Source organism: Xyrauchen texanus, chromosome 28 (genome assembly GCF_025860055.1).
Source record: "Xyrauchen texanus isolate HMW12.3.18 chromosome 28, RBS_HiC_50CHRs, whole genome shotgun sequence".
Taxonomy (NCBI): Eukaryota; Metazoa; Chordata; class Actinopteri; order Cypriniformes; family Catostomidae; genus Xyrauchen; species Xyrauchen texanus.
In genome coordinates, this window is record NC_068303.1 from 20,458,755 (window position 1) to 20,474,634 (window position 15,880).

The 15,880-nt window shown below is 36.5% G+C and overlaps 1 protein-coding gene across 2 annotated transcripts; it reads left to right on the top strand.

Annotated features, from left to right (window-relative positions):
* Positions 1–28: 28 nt before the first annotated feature.
* On the top strand, positions 29–15,626 carry LOC127622003 (cytochrome P450 2J4). 2 transcript variants are annotated; one of them, XM_052095856.1, is made up of 9 exons: positions 29–2,168; positions 2,550–2,712; positions 7,170–7,322; positions 7,453–7,613; positions 7,934–8,110; positions 8,596–8,737; positions 8,849–9,036; positions 13,836–13,977; positions 14,320–15,617. In XM_052095856.1, exons 1-9 carry the CDS (start codon positions 1,977–1,979, stop codon positions 14,493–14,495), a joined length of 1,494 nt encoding a protein of 497 aa, XP_051951816.1. In that variant the 5' UTR covers positions 29–1,976; the 3' UTR covers positions 14,496–15,617. The 2 variants fall into 2 exon arrangements, with proteins under 2 accessions (XP_051951816.1, XP_051951817.1); XM_052095857.1 differs by lacking the exon at positions 7,934–8,110 and having other exon boundaries at positions 14,320–15,626.
* Positions 15,627–15,880: the final 254 nt, after the last annotated feature.

Here is a 15,880-nt window from a genome sequence, read left to right on the forward strand (position 1 = left end):
TTCTGAATGTGATCTGCCAGGTCCAATTAACCTCTGTTTGTTGGAAAAGTTAATATTTACAGTGACAGAAAAAAACACCTCACTAGCATTTTCACATAGTAAAGGGTGTATGGCGTAGACTCACACCATCGACTCTTGGTGAAAAATACTTTCTGTGCTCCCACACCTAGTCCATTTTGATCGACTCTTCTCAGTAGCTTCAATACAAACCGGAGGTTAAGAGACAAAACACGGAAGTGCAGAGTGTTGAAAAGAGGCAGGGCTAAATAAGGTAAATAAGGATTATAATAATGAACTTCATTTTTGTCCTCCCAATGATTCAGAATATGTGACTTTTGGAAACTACATGAATATGCCTTTGCCACTGACTCGAACACCACACTGTTACCATCTGCATACACAGACTAGTAGTGTACTACTTTCTGTATTCATGTTGATTTTAATTTTTCCCTCCTTGCCTTTTTCTTGTTTATAGTGTACGTTCTGTTATGCCATGTGATTTTAAAATAATAGTAATAATAATTATTATTATTCGTTCACCATTATCATTTAGCTTCAGAAGACATTAAATAAATGACTTGAGTAATATGGATTACTTTTATGCTGCCTCTATGTTCTTTTCGGAGCTTGAAAGCTTTGCACCCCATTGACTTCATCATGCATCCTTTAAGAAATCTTCATTTGTGTTCCGCAGATGAAAGTAATTTGAGTTTTAGATGCATGAGTAAATGATGAGAGAATTATCATTTTTGTGTGAATTATTTCTTTAAGTTGGGACATGAGAAATAATTTTAACATGAAAACAATTACACACATCAGCTCCGCATAATATGTGACTATTGTGACAAAGTTTGGTAAAGGAAAATATGTCACCTCTGTCCTCTTAGACATATCATTTATCTGATATGTCTTATCAGGTATAAACAAAAGGTTAAAGACAGTATCTTAAACTTCTGATCATCAAAATCAACAGTCTCATTATCATCATTTTATTATTTGACCCTGAATCCCATACATATTACATTACCTTTTACATATTAGATTATTTTTCCAAACCTAAACATGTAACCTTTCCCAAGTGACCATAGCTTATACTTTAATGACTGATTGAACAATTAAAATTGCTGAGTCATTGGACATCTCATTGGACAGCAATATTGATTAATTCCCCTGTCCAGGATGTCAAAACATGTATAAAGTCCCTCTATCAGTTATTACAATTATGAATAGAGTTGCGGTGCAGTTGATAGTGTATATATTCAGAACATATAAGAACTGATGACTCATAGGGACCCAGGTTTGAGTCCACCCTGGGCCATGATCCAATCCCATTCCCATTCTTTTGCCCCTACTTTCCTGTCTGCACTCCATTTTCCTTTAAGAATTAAGACAAAAAGAAAACATTCAAGGATATGTTTGACTACTTAGTGAGCGTCCCCATATGTATTTGAGGATTGGTTTACAACACAACAAAAGTAGCCCTTAAATCAACATGTCACTGCATTGCACAGACGTCTTAAATAAAATTTTCCACAAGATAAGCCAAAGAGCAAACATAGCACTATGGTAGGCTGGAAGAACGAGTGGTGAGGGCTCAGTCACTGGCACTATTACGAAGGTCAACGTTGTTAAAAATGAACTTGCAAGGCATACACTCAAAAGGTGCACCTTGTTACTCATTTGCTCATGGTGCAGAGAACAACCCCATCTGAGGAAAACATCTCATAAAATGTAAAAATAATTCTAAATTATTAAGCCAACAAGCCAATACAACTCTGGAACTCATAAGAGCTCCTACACAACAGTTGTGCTCAATCCATCAAGATCATACGTATCTCTTGAGTGCACTCTGTTCAAAACATTATAGCTAGTGAGCCAACTGTGAGAGGAGTGGCAGTCTAATCCGGCGGACAGAGACTGTCTGTTCAACATAAGACACATTCTGGAAAACTCTTTCCATCTTTCCTTTTTCAGCCATGGTGTTAACTGCAATTCTCGAGATTGTTGATCTAAAAGGAGTATTAATCTTCGTGGTCGCCTTTCTCTTGGTGGCGGACTTCCTAAAGAACAGAAACCCATCAAATTACCCACCAAGCCCTTTCTCTCTTCCACTCGTAGGCAACATTTTTCACATGGATTCCAAAGAGCCACATATATATCTGACAAAGGTGAGCAAATGCCATTGGCACTTATGTACTGACAGTAAGGGAAAAGATTCATTTAAATAGAACAAAATGACAGAATTAGTTTACTGATAAGATTTACACTTCACATTATTTACCTTATGATTTTATAATTATATAAATAAGCATTCATTAATTTGATCAGAAATGGCTTTTTTATGCATACAAAAATCAAACTATGTAAACAAGCCACAGAATCAGAACAAAACTCAAATAAGCTCTATAAATGTATAATTGCTCATGCTTGCATGGCCAACCATTTTGCTGACAAAAAACATTCTTGAACCAAGTAATTGCATTAAATACAGTCACATGTAACTGAACCTACTGAAACTGTGTTTGTGCGACTCCTTTTTTTTCTCACAGCTTGGTCATGCTTACAACAATATCTTCAGTCTGCGTCTAGGAAGAGACAAAGTGGTTATTCTAACTGGTTATAAAATGGTGAAGGAGGCCCTGGTGACTCAAGCTGAAAACTTTGTGGATCGGCCCTACAGTCCATTGCAAGCACGAGCCTATTCAGGCAATGGTAAATCAAATGGTGATGACGTACAGTGTCACAACATTGCAACAAAAATCATTATTTGAGTATTTAAAGACCCCATGAAATCGCTAGATGACAGGGGCATCAATTGCATATGGCAGGGTATGGAAACTTCCAACAATATGCCACAAATGCTGTCGATTGAGCTTAACTTCTATTGAACCCAGAATATTCCTAATGGGGTCATGACATTCTCTTTTTTTTAATCCTTTTATTATCTTCCCTGAGGTCCATTGATAATGTTAGTAAAGTTTTTTTTGCACCAAAATAGTCATAATTTAAGATAATTTGAAAACCATGGTTTCAGCACCAAAAAAATAAATAAAAAAATAAAACTGGTTACCACAATATTACTATATATTAGTGTGAGGATGTATATTTTTAATACAACATCAGTATCGGAAGTATCGATACTTATGGATCGATCCACCCACCCATCCCTAATGCTACTTCGCTGCAAAGCATTTGCCCTCATTAAATCACCTCTTCCGTCTAAATAATCATGTTATTCAACAGAAGCTGCTGCAGCAGCTCATCGTTTTAATATTTCTTGCAGCATTGACCGCTACTACTTTAAGTGCTTTATTTTTATCTTTCTTCCTAATCTCAATTCGCCAAAGCAGATCATAGCATGAACCTAATTCCGCAATATGGCTGCTTCAGTGCTGAATACATGTGAAACAGCTCCCTACGACTGTTCACATGTTCTCTTTTTCTAAACTTTACACCTGGAGCGGTCCATTGTGTGAATCTGCTTCCACATGCTGACCCCTTCGGCATTGTATATGTGTGAAACAGCTCCCTTGGACTGTTCAAATGTTGTCTTATTTTTTAAAATACAGCTAATTGTTAGTGCTTGCCATTTTGGTCATATTCATTTATGTATATCAGCAAATATTCTATGCATGTTGTACATTTTTACACCATGAAAATAGCTTGTACTTAACCCAAATGCCATTATCATCAGCAAGCTAACTGAGTGATATGTATTATGGTGTCAAAATAAAAGTTCTTAAGAAAAATGAATGAACCTGGCGTAGTACAAGTTTCCTGTTATTTCCGACAACAAAGCACGTGAATATGAAGTACTTGTAATTACCACTTCAGAATTATATTCCTATAGCACATGAAGGCAGCATAATTCAATCAATAGTCCAATGCTCCCCAGCGTTTCAATCCGGTTCTCCCGCATTCCTGTCAGCCTGATTACCTCGCCAGGCAGCTAGTTTAGGGCGTTCCATTCAGTGATTCCATTTGAAGTAATCTTCCAACATGATTATCACAATTGTACTCCCTTCAAAGTGCACTTCGGAGTGTGATTTATTCCATTTGGAACACAGGGGCTATTGTCCATCAAGCGAACTTCCATTCAAACGACTGCTACTCCAATTACAAACATCTTTCCAAATCAGCCCAGACGTTTTGGCGTGAGCTCGCTGCCACTGCAACATCTGATCTGACCATGGTTCAGCTCAATACAGCTCTATACAGCTTCTGTTCGATCAGACGCATCACAACTAGTTCATGAATCATTCCCCAAAATGTGTCTTGCCTCCTCAGCATTGAACCTTGGAACCTAACATTTAACTATGAAGCAAGCACTTCTATAAACTTCTATTAATCTCTAGACTATAACATGATTTTCTCTCCTCCCGCCAAGCACAAGCGTTTCACGCATGTAAATTAATCAATCGTTTTAATTTTACAGACAAGTCTCCTCAACATTTGCCCAAATCGTTGGATTACATACTCTTAACAAACTCGAAAATAAAAACGTATTGCTGCGTGACTTCAAAAGTGTTAAAAAATATGTCAAACCTTGTGCTCTACCCAAGTTTAAAGCAATGGGTTGAAATTGACGCCAGATGATTCAGTTTTGCATTTGTTTCATACTCACAATATTTCAGTTTTTCTGTAGAATTTATTAGGTTATCAATACAAATAAGTCATTTTATTCACCACAGTACTGCAAACAGCACTCATATAGTATCTATTAAAAACAATTCTCAGGCACAAAAAAAATTATTTTGTACATCCTTGTCAAAATGAGACGATTCACCCTGTGCCAATAATAGGTAATGGAATTACTCATTACTACAAGCTCCAAAACATATTCTTAAGTTAAATAAACATCAGCCTTCCGTATTCATCTTGGAACTTAGTTTCAGGTGCCTTCTAATTGCATGACAATCTACAACTTTAAATGATGCTGCACGAATGCACTTGCAAGCATATATCCTGACATTGCTTCACATATGTCCCAGACATTTAATCCAGTAAACAATTAAGTTTAAGGCGTCCGTAGGTGCTACTTTTACCATATATATGAAATTCGAAACATCTTCCTAGAAGTGCTATTACAGGGGATCCCCTTATATGATACTGGCTCAACTTCATCTGTTACCCAATCACCTGCGGCATTTAATGCTAGGCATATCTACAAATGCATGTTTTACATATTACTGTTTACATTATCCGTAAATGTAATATTATCTATTAACCCAACCCTCAAGGAAGCAGCAAGTAGCAGTAGCCAAGCTTCCAATGTTTCCAACAATGTACACACACTATCAGAGTGCTGGTCTAGGCTGTTATCTTAGCAAAACACAGATGCCTTCCCAACCTCGAGCCCCAGCTAACCGCAACGATTTGCTATGGACCAATGCAATCTATGTCTGACCGCTTCAGGTTCCCTCGGCCACATTCACTAATGGCTAAAACCAACCCACCGCAGCCTCAATATTTTACCATGCTTCCGCCAAAGTCCCTTTCATCCATGCCTCCCAGCTGCTGTAACGAGCCTCGACTTTGCAACTGCAAAGTTCTCCCATTCATTTGTATTGTGGGCTCTCCAGTTCGAAGTGCAGCGAGGACTCTCCAGTTCGAATGCAGGCAGGCCCCTGCCTGACTGCGGGGGTAGCCCCCATGTTCAGGTGTAACAATCCCTCCAGTGCATAACAGCTCCCGCAAGAGCTCATTTCCATGCAGCCGTAACCGACACTGTCTCTTCAGTGCTTCAGACTATTTTCAATCTTAATTTTCTACCTAACCTGCACCTCCCAGTTTCCTATCCCCTGAGCGGACCCAAGCATGAGGCTGCCATCGCTAGTTCAATCATCTTTGGCACCTCTGCCCATCTCACACAGGGCTTAGCAAGTGCTGCACTTAACTTGCAAACTACTGAAATTGCATCTGAATACATTAAACTGTTCACTCAAGCACAGCAGCACCATAGACATAGACATCGAACAGTCATGCCATTTTAAATATTCATTATTAAACTGTTCACTTAAGGTTTTGCGATCAGGTTCAAGTGTTTTTAACTTCCCCATCCTTCTATAACAGTTCCTTTGCAAAGCTTGAATCATATTATGACTGGTTCACAAGCAATCCATGCTGATATGAGTAAAAAAAAACATATACATAGTCCAAAACATGATGAAACAAGACACACACAGTATCATTCTGACCTGCACCGGTGCACACATCGCCGGAAATGCATAAAAACGGTCAAAGACGTCCATCTTGTACATGTTTTTATACACCAAAAATTAAAACTCTGTCTTTTAAAGATACATGACAATGGTCAAAGACATCTGTCTAGTGCATGTTTATATACAAAAATAATTAAAAATTGTCCAGATGTGTCCCCTTTGGTGTTCAGGAATAGTTATTAGGCCACACTGGGCTTGTCTTTCCTGATCTCTGTGTTTACATGCAAAGCACCATTTGGCGGGGCCAAGAGTGTGATGATGTAGGCATTTAAGTTATAGCTACAGAGGCGGTCATTAATTAATTTAACCCAAGTCGTAGCTTAGTCGTGGAAGTAGAGAATGAGGCATTTTTGCAGCTTAGTTTCAGTAAATGCTTTTATTGCATTGGGGATTACGTTTAGAATTCTGACATTTACAGTATGTTTTTATAGTAGAATAACAATAACGTATATGTCAAAATATAAAGGAAAATTTGATTCCTCATAACAGGACCCCTTTATTCTCATTCTATAGAGAATATTTGATTTGACAAAAATCTGTGTAGTGCAAGATGATTCATCAATCATTTTTGGTCTATTTTCCCAGAAGAGAGAAACTGTACATTTTAAAAGCATTTATCTACTAATGGAAATTTGATCAACTTTTAGGTGTACATTAACACATACCGTAGAAGATCCACAAAACTATGAAATTTGAAATCCATTACATCATGCATGGTCTTTAAATATTTGGACTGCAATACTTTAGTCTACGAAGCAAAATGTCTAACCAATTTTAATGATTGACTTTTCCATCTTTTTCCTTTTTTTCTTTTATGTTTTGAAATGTTACATTTAATACAAATTTAAAATATTATTGGAAATTTGTAGGACAACCCGTGACAAGACGGATATTATTTTGCAAACATTTTTGATGGTACAATGAACTGCTCACTCTTTTCCACTGCAGCTGGACTCTTCTTCAGCAATGGTCAGATGTGGAAGAAGCAGAGACGGTTTGCTCTGTCCACACTGAGGAACTTTGGCTTGGGAAAGAAAACCATGGAGCGAGCCATCTGTGAAGAGAGCAGCTTCCTATTAGATGAGATGGATAGACAGAAAGGTATGAATAAAAATGCATAACATGATAAGTCAATGTATGCATATACTGTACCTGTATTAGTATCAATTTAAAATACAAAATATCAGGTAAATTACTGATGTCTGACTTATTATATGTCTGTCCTTCTTAGGAGCTGCTTTTGACCCAACTATCCTGTTCAACAATGCTGTTTCCAATATCATCTGCCAAATGGTTTTTGGCCAGAGATTTGAATATACCGACCACTGCTTCAAGTTAATGCTTAAATACATATCTAAATGCATTCAGTTAGAGGGATCCATATGGGGACAGGTAGATTATGTGCCACGCACTCTTTCACACACACAAAAAAGTTTTTTAGGAGCCTATTGTGTATAAAGTTTAATAAAAAAAAAAAACGTTTTATTCTAGAATTATTTTTCTTTCCTATAATTGTCCTAAACCAGTTCTTTATATGACTGTGGCTACACTACAGAAACATTAACGCAAGGACTAATTGTAGGACAAATAGCCCAGGAAGGGAAACATCTACAACATTACAACTGTCCTTATGATATACGACCCCAATAATTTTTTGTTATACAGACATAGTAGGCACATGAGTAAAGAAAAACAAACTGTCTTTCTCCCAGCTCTACGAAGCATTTCCAGCCATTATGAACCATCTACCAGGCAGACACAATGACATCTTCAATACCTACAAATTATTGAGTGCCTTCATGAAAGAGGCTGTGGATAAACATAAGGCAGATCTAGACCCCTTAGAGCCGCACGACTACATCGACAGCTTCCTAATTGAGATGATGGAGGTATTACAACTTTAAAAGGGAAAGTTCACCCAAAAATCTAAATTCTGTCAACATTTACTCATACTCATATTGTTCCAAACCTGTATGACTTTCTTCTTCGGATCACAAAATGAGATGTTAATCAGAATGACAGCCTCAGTCAACATTCACTGTCATTGAATGGAAAAAAAGTTTAAATTAAAGTGAAATATGAATGAAACTAACATACTACATAACATTTCCTTTAGTTTTCCACTGATGAAAGAAAGTCATGCAAGTCAAAAGCAAATTAATTCTTTCATAAAATGTGTGACAGAAAGCATGACATCTTCAATAGCATCTTCTCACATGAAGGGCACTTACTGTATCCATATTTAAAATATGGATGTGCCACTAAAATGAATACATTTTCAAATATGCCTCTCTTAGGTTTTTAAAATGACTCATGTGTACATAAACACTTGTGATGGAGTGTCCTAACCTTTACGTGTTCCACCCCTGACCAGAAGCCACATGACCCAACAGATGGTTTTGATGAGCAGAACCTGGTTGCATGTGCATTAGACCTGTTTCTGGCTGGGACAGAAACTACATCAACTTCATTATCCTGGAGTCTCATCTATCTCATCACCAACCCAGAAATACAGGGTGAAAATACAAATTCTGTGTTTTTTTCCCCCATTCATTAACATACACACAAACACAATAATAAACACATTATAATTGACACATGAATATATGTTGGTGTTATTTGTGCAGAGAAGGTCCAGGAAGAGATAGATAGAGTGATCGGACAGTTACGGGAACCAAGTATAGCCGACAGGGCCAACATGCCCTACACTGACGCTGTGATCCACGAGATCCTGAGATTAGGAGATATTGTCCCACTGAATGGCTTGCGGGTGGCTGAGAAAGACACAACTCTTGGAGAATGTTTCATCCCAAAGGTGAATGATCTTACTTTTATTTATTTAGGTACATATATGGAACAACATGCTGTCCTTAAATTCTCAATTCCAAAAAGTATTAGCAGATGCTATTTGCACCCTGGTGCAAATAAAAGTATGCTATTTGTAAATAGTGGCAAATATTATTTGCACCCCAACCCTGGTACAAATAAAAGTGGATGCATATTGTCACTGGAAAATAATTTGACATAACTGGTCAACATAATTATTATACAAAAAAAAAAAAAAACTCAATTTGCTGTCATCAAATTCCATGAAATGGAACTCCTTTCTGGAGTTACCCCACCGTCTTTTAGAGTTTCCACCCCATTTAAAGATCTCCAGGCTGCAGCTGTACCTACTTGCAATGTACTAGATGTCTATTGCCTCTTGGAGGAAGTTTCCATGCTCATCTGGAAGTAGAAGCCCTTGCAATATCATAACCCAAATGGCCATCATCGTACTGGTATAAAAACTTTGTTGATTTTGATAAAGTAACAATAATGTTTATATTGCTACTGATATTTCAAATTCATTATTTGCTGAATTGAAGCAGCTTGTGCTTGGTTCCAATTTTTTACATCATTTTATAAAATAATCATGTTGAAATGTATTAAATAGGATATGACAGGCTTTTGAGGTACAACTCTCAATCATCATTCAATTCCATTCATAACTATCACAATCATAAGGACAGAGGTATGAAAATACTGACATATGATTTTTACAAGATAAATTTAAAGTGTGAATTGAAATGTATATTTATTTGTATGTATGCAGCCTGCTCTGTCATTATGAAGATCTCATTGTTTTCCATTACAAGCTATTTTGAAGTTATCTTACTCCTTACTCCAAACTCCCAATCATTTGGTATCTCTAAGATAACCCAAGAATGACTTCTGTGGCATATTATTAACTTGGAAGAAAAATTACTGGTAAAGCCTTAAGTATCAAATATGTTACCACTCCACAGACTTAATATTTGCAAACTATAGTTTTGGCAAATCATTTAGGACATTTAGTTGCATGACAGGAGTAATTTGTCCAACATTTGTTTACAGATATAGAATATTACAATATATAGAATAGGAATTTTCAGAAATGTACTCTGCATTTTCTCAACCAACTTCTTGAGGTATCACCCTAGGATGCTTTTAAACAGTGTTTTTTTATTTTTATAAAATTTTAGTTTTGTAACGAAATACAGTAAATTAATATGTTGGCACAATTATATTCTTGTTTACAAAACTAATTTCAAACATTTTAACATATGCCTTCAGATCAAAAGGTTTTTAATATCATGAGAAACATTTCAAGCAATTCCCCCAAACCTTTGAATGGCATATACTATACACTCACCTAAAGGATTATTAGGAACACCATACTAATACTGTGTTTGACCCCCTTTCGCCTTCAGAACTGCCTTAATTCTACGTGGCATTGATTCAACAAGGTGCTGAAAGCATTCTTTAGAAATGTTGGCCCATACTGATAGGATAGCATCTTGCAGTTGATGGAGATTTGTGGGATGCACTTCCAGGGCACGAAGCTCCCGTTCCACCACATCCCAAAGATGCTCTATTGGGTTGAGATCTGGTGACTGTGGGGGCCATTTTAGTACAGTGAACTCATTGTCATGTTCAAGAAACCAATTTGAAATGATTCGAGCTTTGTGACATGGTGCATTATCCTGCTGGAATTAGCCATCAGAGGATGGGTACATGGTGGCCATAAAGGGATGGACATGGTCAGAAACAATGCTCAGGTAGGCTGTGGCATTTAAACGATGCCCAATTGGCACTAAGGGGCCTAAAGTGTGCCAAGAAAACATCCCCCACACCATTACACCACCACCACCAGCCTGCACAGTGGTAACAAGGCATGATGGATCCATGTTCTCATTCTGTTTACGCCAAATTCTGACTCTACCATCTGAATGTCTCAACAGAAATCGAGACTCATCAGACCAGGCAACATTTTTCCAGTCTTCAACTGTCCAGTTTTGGTGAGCTCTTGCAAATTGTAGCCTCTTTTTCCTATTTGTAGTGGAGATGAGTGGTACCCGGTGGGGTCTTCTTCTGTTGTAGCCCATCCGCCTCAAGGTTGTGTGTGTTGTGGCTTCACAAATGCTTTGCTGCATACCTCGATTGTAACGAGTGGTTATTTCAGGCAAAGTTGCTCTTCTATCAGCTTGAATCAGTCGGCCCATTCTCCTCTGACCTCTAGCATCAACAAGGCATTTTCGCCCACAGGACTGCCGCATACTGGATGTTTTTCCCTTTTCACACCATTCTTTGTAAACCCTAGAAATGGTTGTGCGTGAAAATCCCAGTAACTGAGCAGATTGTGAAATACTCAAAATTGCTTAAATCACCTTTCTTTCCCATTCTGACATTCAGTTTGGAGTTCAGGAGATTGTCTTGACCAGGACCACACCCATAAATGCATTGAAGCAACTGCCATGTGATTGGTTGATTAGATAATTGCATTAATGAGAAATTGAACAAGTGTTCCTAATAATCCTTTAGGTGAGTGTATATATCAGTGGGGATTTCTTTAAGACTGCAAGGGAAGCTCAGCTTCCCCTATAATGTCAAAAAAATAATGGTCAAATATGTACTATTGTGTAAACAATTTATTGACTAAAAATGCGTTAGAACACGTTCATCTCGAAGACGAGTTCGTTCAGAATCAGCTACATTACATATAGCAGGTCGGCTGACTCGATTTACTTCTCATACATTCCCGTAGCGTCAGTGCATTTCCCTGTTGAAGCCGAGCGTCCATTGACTTCAATGGGGCTGCTCTGAACAGTTTTTTCAGTGCTCGAAAATAGGCGGTCATTGGATAAATGCTGCGATTATGTCCCGCCCACGGACGCTCAGCGTCTCTGGGGGTGAATGAGGAGGGGCTGGCCCGGACTCGGGCTTCAGCGTGATGATTGGAGGATCTGTCGAAAGACTGCATCTCCTTTTGATTGACAGTGAATCTGTACTATAAGAAGTCACTGAAGCTATTTCGCAGCTCAGTCCCATCATGGATTTCTCAAGTGTAGTCGAAAGACAAACTGCTGCAACCTATTTCTTTATATTTGTTTGGCGAAATTGCTAGTCAATTTGCATAATACATTTCACACAATTATACACCACATTCCTTGTTTCAGTTTTACCAAGTTTAATATATTTTGTTTTAGAGCGTTCGTTTGTTCGTTCGTTCGTTCATTCATTCATTCATACAGTAGGCTAGGCTAGCGTCGTACGGGTGAAACTGCGCACGATGGCAGACGGTGCTAATATTGTCGACCTGATTTTGGCGAAGCCATTTGAAAGTCTTCCTTACGAGGAAAAAATTAGAATTAAACAGCAGGGCAGATCAACACCTAAGATTGATTTAGTGCAAAAAATAGGGTAAATAAGTTTATAATGTAGGCCGAAAATGAGCTTCCCCTCTTTGAAAGACCAGCAGCCGCCACTGGTATATATAAATATATAAAAGTTTTTGAAATTGATTACTTTGACCGAATAATAAAAAAAAGCAGCCAATAAGTGCCAGGCATATAGATGGGAACTCCTTCAATACTGTTTAAAACGCATCCCAGGGTGATGTCTCAAGAAGTTTGTTGAGAAAATGTCAAGAGTACATTTCTGCAAATTCACAACATAATTCCCAGTTCCATTTTGCTTATTTCATAGTTTAGATGACTTTACAATTATTCTAAAAAGTGAAAAATAATTAAAATAAAGAATAAGTGACCCTAAACCTTTGACCAGTAGTATATATATATATATATATATATATATATATATATATATATACAGGGTTGGGAGGGTTACTTTTGAAATGTGTTCCACTACAGATTACATGCTGTAAAATGAAATTTGTAAAGTATTCCGTTAGATTACTCAAGTTCAGTAACATATTCTAAATACTTTGGATTACTTCTTCAGCACTGGTAGATTTTTTTCACTTGTTTTTATTATAAAAACTCTGCCAGTACAGTAAGACAAAATACACATGTTAAAAATACATTCTCTGAAAAAACTAAATATCATATGCGGTGTTGTTTCTAAAACAAGATTAATCTAATGGATCTTATTTTAAGGATTTTTAGATATATTTACAGGAAAAAACTAAACAAAAATGATCAAGAATATGATTTTTGCCCTAATATCAAAGATCTTACTAGAAAAAAATGTATTATGATCCAACATGAATTTTCTTGATAAAAAATATGATTGTGTCTGGAAACATTTTAGTTTAGCATAAAGCTGACAGTTTACACAAGGTTTATTTCTATTTCTTCTGCTCCAAACTTACTTCAAACGCACTGCTCTGTCTGTATGAATGTAACATATCATAAGAAAGTGTTTCACTGCTGTTCAAATGCACTTTGGATCGCATCATTTATACGTATAAATGTTTTCCATCTGAAAGGACTAAATATTAAATTAAACAAATGACAATGAAATGCAAATTAATCTCTTCAGCAATCAAAATACTTTTGAATGTAACTGTATTCTAATTACCAAATTAATTAAATTGTAACTGTAGTGAATACAGTTACTAATATTTAGAATTTTAAATATGTAATCCTGTTACATTTATTCTGTTACTCCCCAACACTGTGTATATGTGTATATATATAAAAATGTGTCTGTACTTTCAAAAAATTCGAATTTTCAGATATTTATTTCATACGACAGACTTTGACTTAAGACTAATTCCTTTTTGCGCATATCCTTTACTAACACTTAATGACAGAATAAGACTAACAACTAACCTGTTGTGATTTCTTACAGGGTACAGCAGTGTTACCCATATTGCACTCTGTTCTGTTTGATGAGAATGAGTGGGAAACACCGAACAAATTCAACCCTGAGCATTTTCTAGATAAAGAGGGCAAGTTTGTAAGGCGGGAGGCATTCATGCCGTTTTCGGCAGGTAAAGTGACACCAGAACTATAAAACCAGTTTTGCTTTTTTTAAATCCTGAAAAGAGCAGGAACTAATTTACAACTCACAAAAAAGCACTGTAATGCTGCATACATTTATGTAAAACCTCACACTATCTCTGTGTTGTTCCACCCATTTAATCAGTTTATCCATTATATTTTGCCAACCACTTTGTGGATTTTACTGACTAAATACCCTTAATGGGGACTTATCATGAGTAATCTAAGGACCTGCTGCTCAGTATACCCATCTGAAGGATTCCAGTGTTAGGAAAGAATATGAATAAATAACTTTCTCTCTCCCTCTCTCTCTCTTTCTCTCCATCTCTCAGGAAAGAGGGTGTGTCTTGGGGAGCAGCTTGCCAGAATGGAATTCTTCCTGTTCTTTGTCAGTTTGTTCCGAAAATTCTGCTTCTCTGCAGGAGATGGCGAGAAGCTCAACCTTGATGGTGTGATAGGAGTCACACGAACCCCACACCCCTTTAAGATCCATGCAATGGCACGGTGAACAAACCAAACTCACTAAAGGACTTCTAATATACCAATAAGTAATTTCAATAAAATTATAAACTAAACTGTTTCAACTGATATGACAATGCATCTCTCAGGAAATAAATCAATTGAAGTTTTTCTGTGCTTTTGATAATGAACTGTTATGCAGCCAAATGTTCAGCAGATCTCAATGGACTTCTTGTTTGATTAATGGGATTTTGACCCAAATGAGAGTGCTCCTACCGAAAACAGAACCTTTGGTTCTAGATCTACTTAGTCATGTCATTCTGTGAAAACAAATAGAGCCCATGTGCATAGTCATAATTACACCATAAAAGAAAGTAAAGTTCACCACTGAGAAGTAACACATTCCTACATGTACCTGTTGGTATTTATTGCATCAGATAATGTGGACAGGGGATGAAGTTCAAGTTTGTAAAACCTAAGAAATGTATATTTTCATGTGTATAATGTAATATGTAATGCATAGCATGAAGTAGTATCAGTGAGAAAGCATAGTCAAGTTTTGTCATGTCATTAAAAATTATATATCAATATTATGTTACAATTTGCTCAGCTGTTGAACTACAGGTTCAAGGCTTAGGTAATATTTAGACTTTGCTGTGCAAATATATTAGCACCATTTCAGACTGATCATTAAAAATAAGTGTGCTCTTCATGTGAAATTGAATGCAAATATTCCAAATATAATAAAAAGATGAATTTGTAATACTCATAATTCCCCACAAACACAGACATGGTAAATAATACATACAATTAAAAAGAGAAACATGCTACCTAATCACAAATAGTGGTGCCAATGTTAAAACTTTACTTCACATGCTTAACTTTGTCCATTGATATTCTTTATGCTCATTTGTCCTTAAAATGCTCGATGTGGTATTCAAGAATATCTGAAAACTAGTCTGAAGTTTAAACGTTTGGAGATCTCTGAGGAAACCATTGCAGGGTGTGTCTGTTTTTGCTGACTGGAAAGCAAAGGTTAAGCAGAGTTTATCTCCGATCTCTGACCCAAAAAAAAAAAACAAAAAAAACATTTATCCTAATAAGACTTTTTCACTCTGGATTATATAACCATGACGTGTGTTTTTTAGTGCCTGTTTAAGATTAATTTGTTTAACTGTAAATATTAAATGGGGAAATAAATGAACTGTTAACTGTGTCTGCTGTAATGTAAACATGAATCAGCAGAAATTATCTCATTGTGTACATGTTGGAAAGTACTTTAGCTTTTACATAACTGAAAGAGTCCCACACAGTAAACAGCAATTACAAACCTGTTAAATTATTATAAATAAAAAATATAGATTATAAATAAATGAAATATATAAATGATGAATATATAAATGAATGAATGTATATTATATAATATATCTTAAA

What these genes read in the sequence shown, in the direction of transcription:
- LOC127622003 (XM_052095856.1), top strand. Translation starts at nt 1,977, where the DNA reads ATGGTGTTAACTGCAATTCTCGAGATTGTTGATCTAAAAGGAGTATTA. An exon ending in ACGAGCCTATTCAGGCAATG is followed by an intron (nt 2,713 to 7,169) that starts GTAAATCAAATG and finishes TTTCCACTGCAG; the next exon opens with CTGGACTCTTCTTCAGCAAT. An exon ending in TCCTAATTGAGATGATGGAG is followed by an intron (nt 8,111 to 8,595) that starts GTATTACAACTT and finishes ACCCCTGACCAG; the next exon opens with AAGCCACATGACCCAACAGA.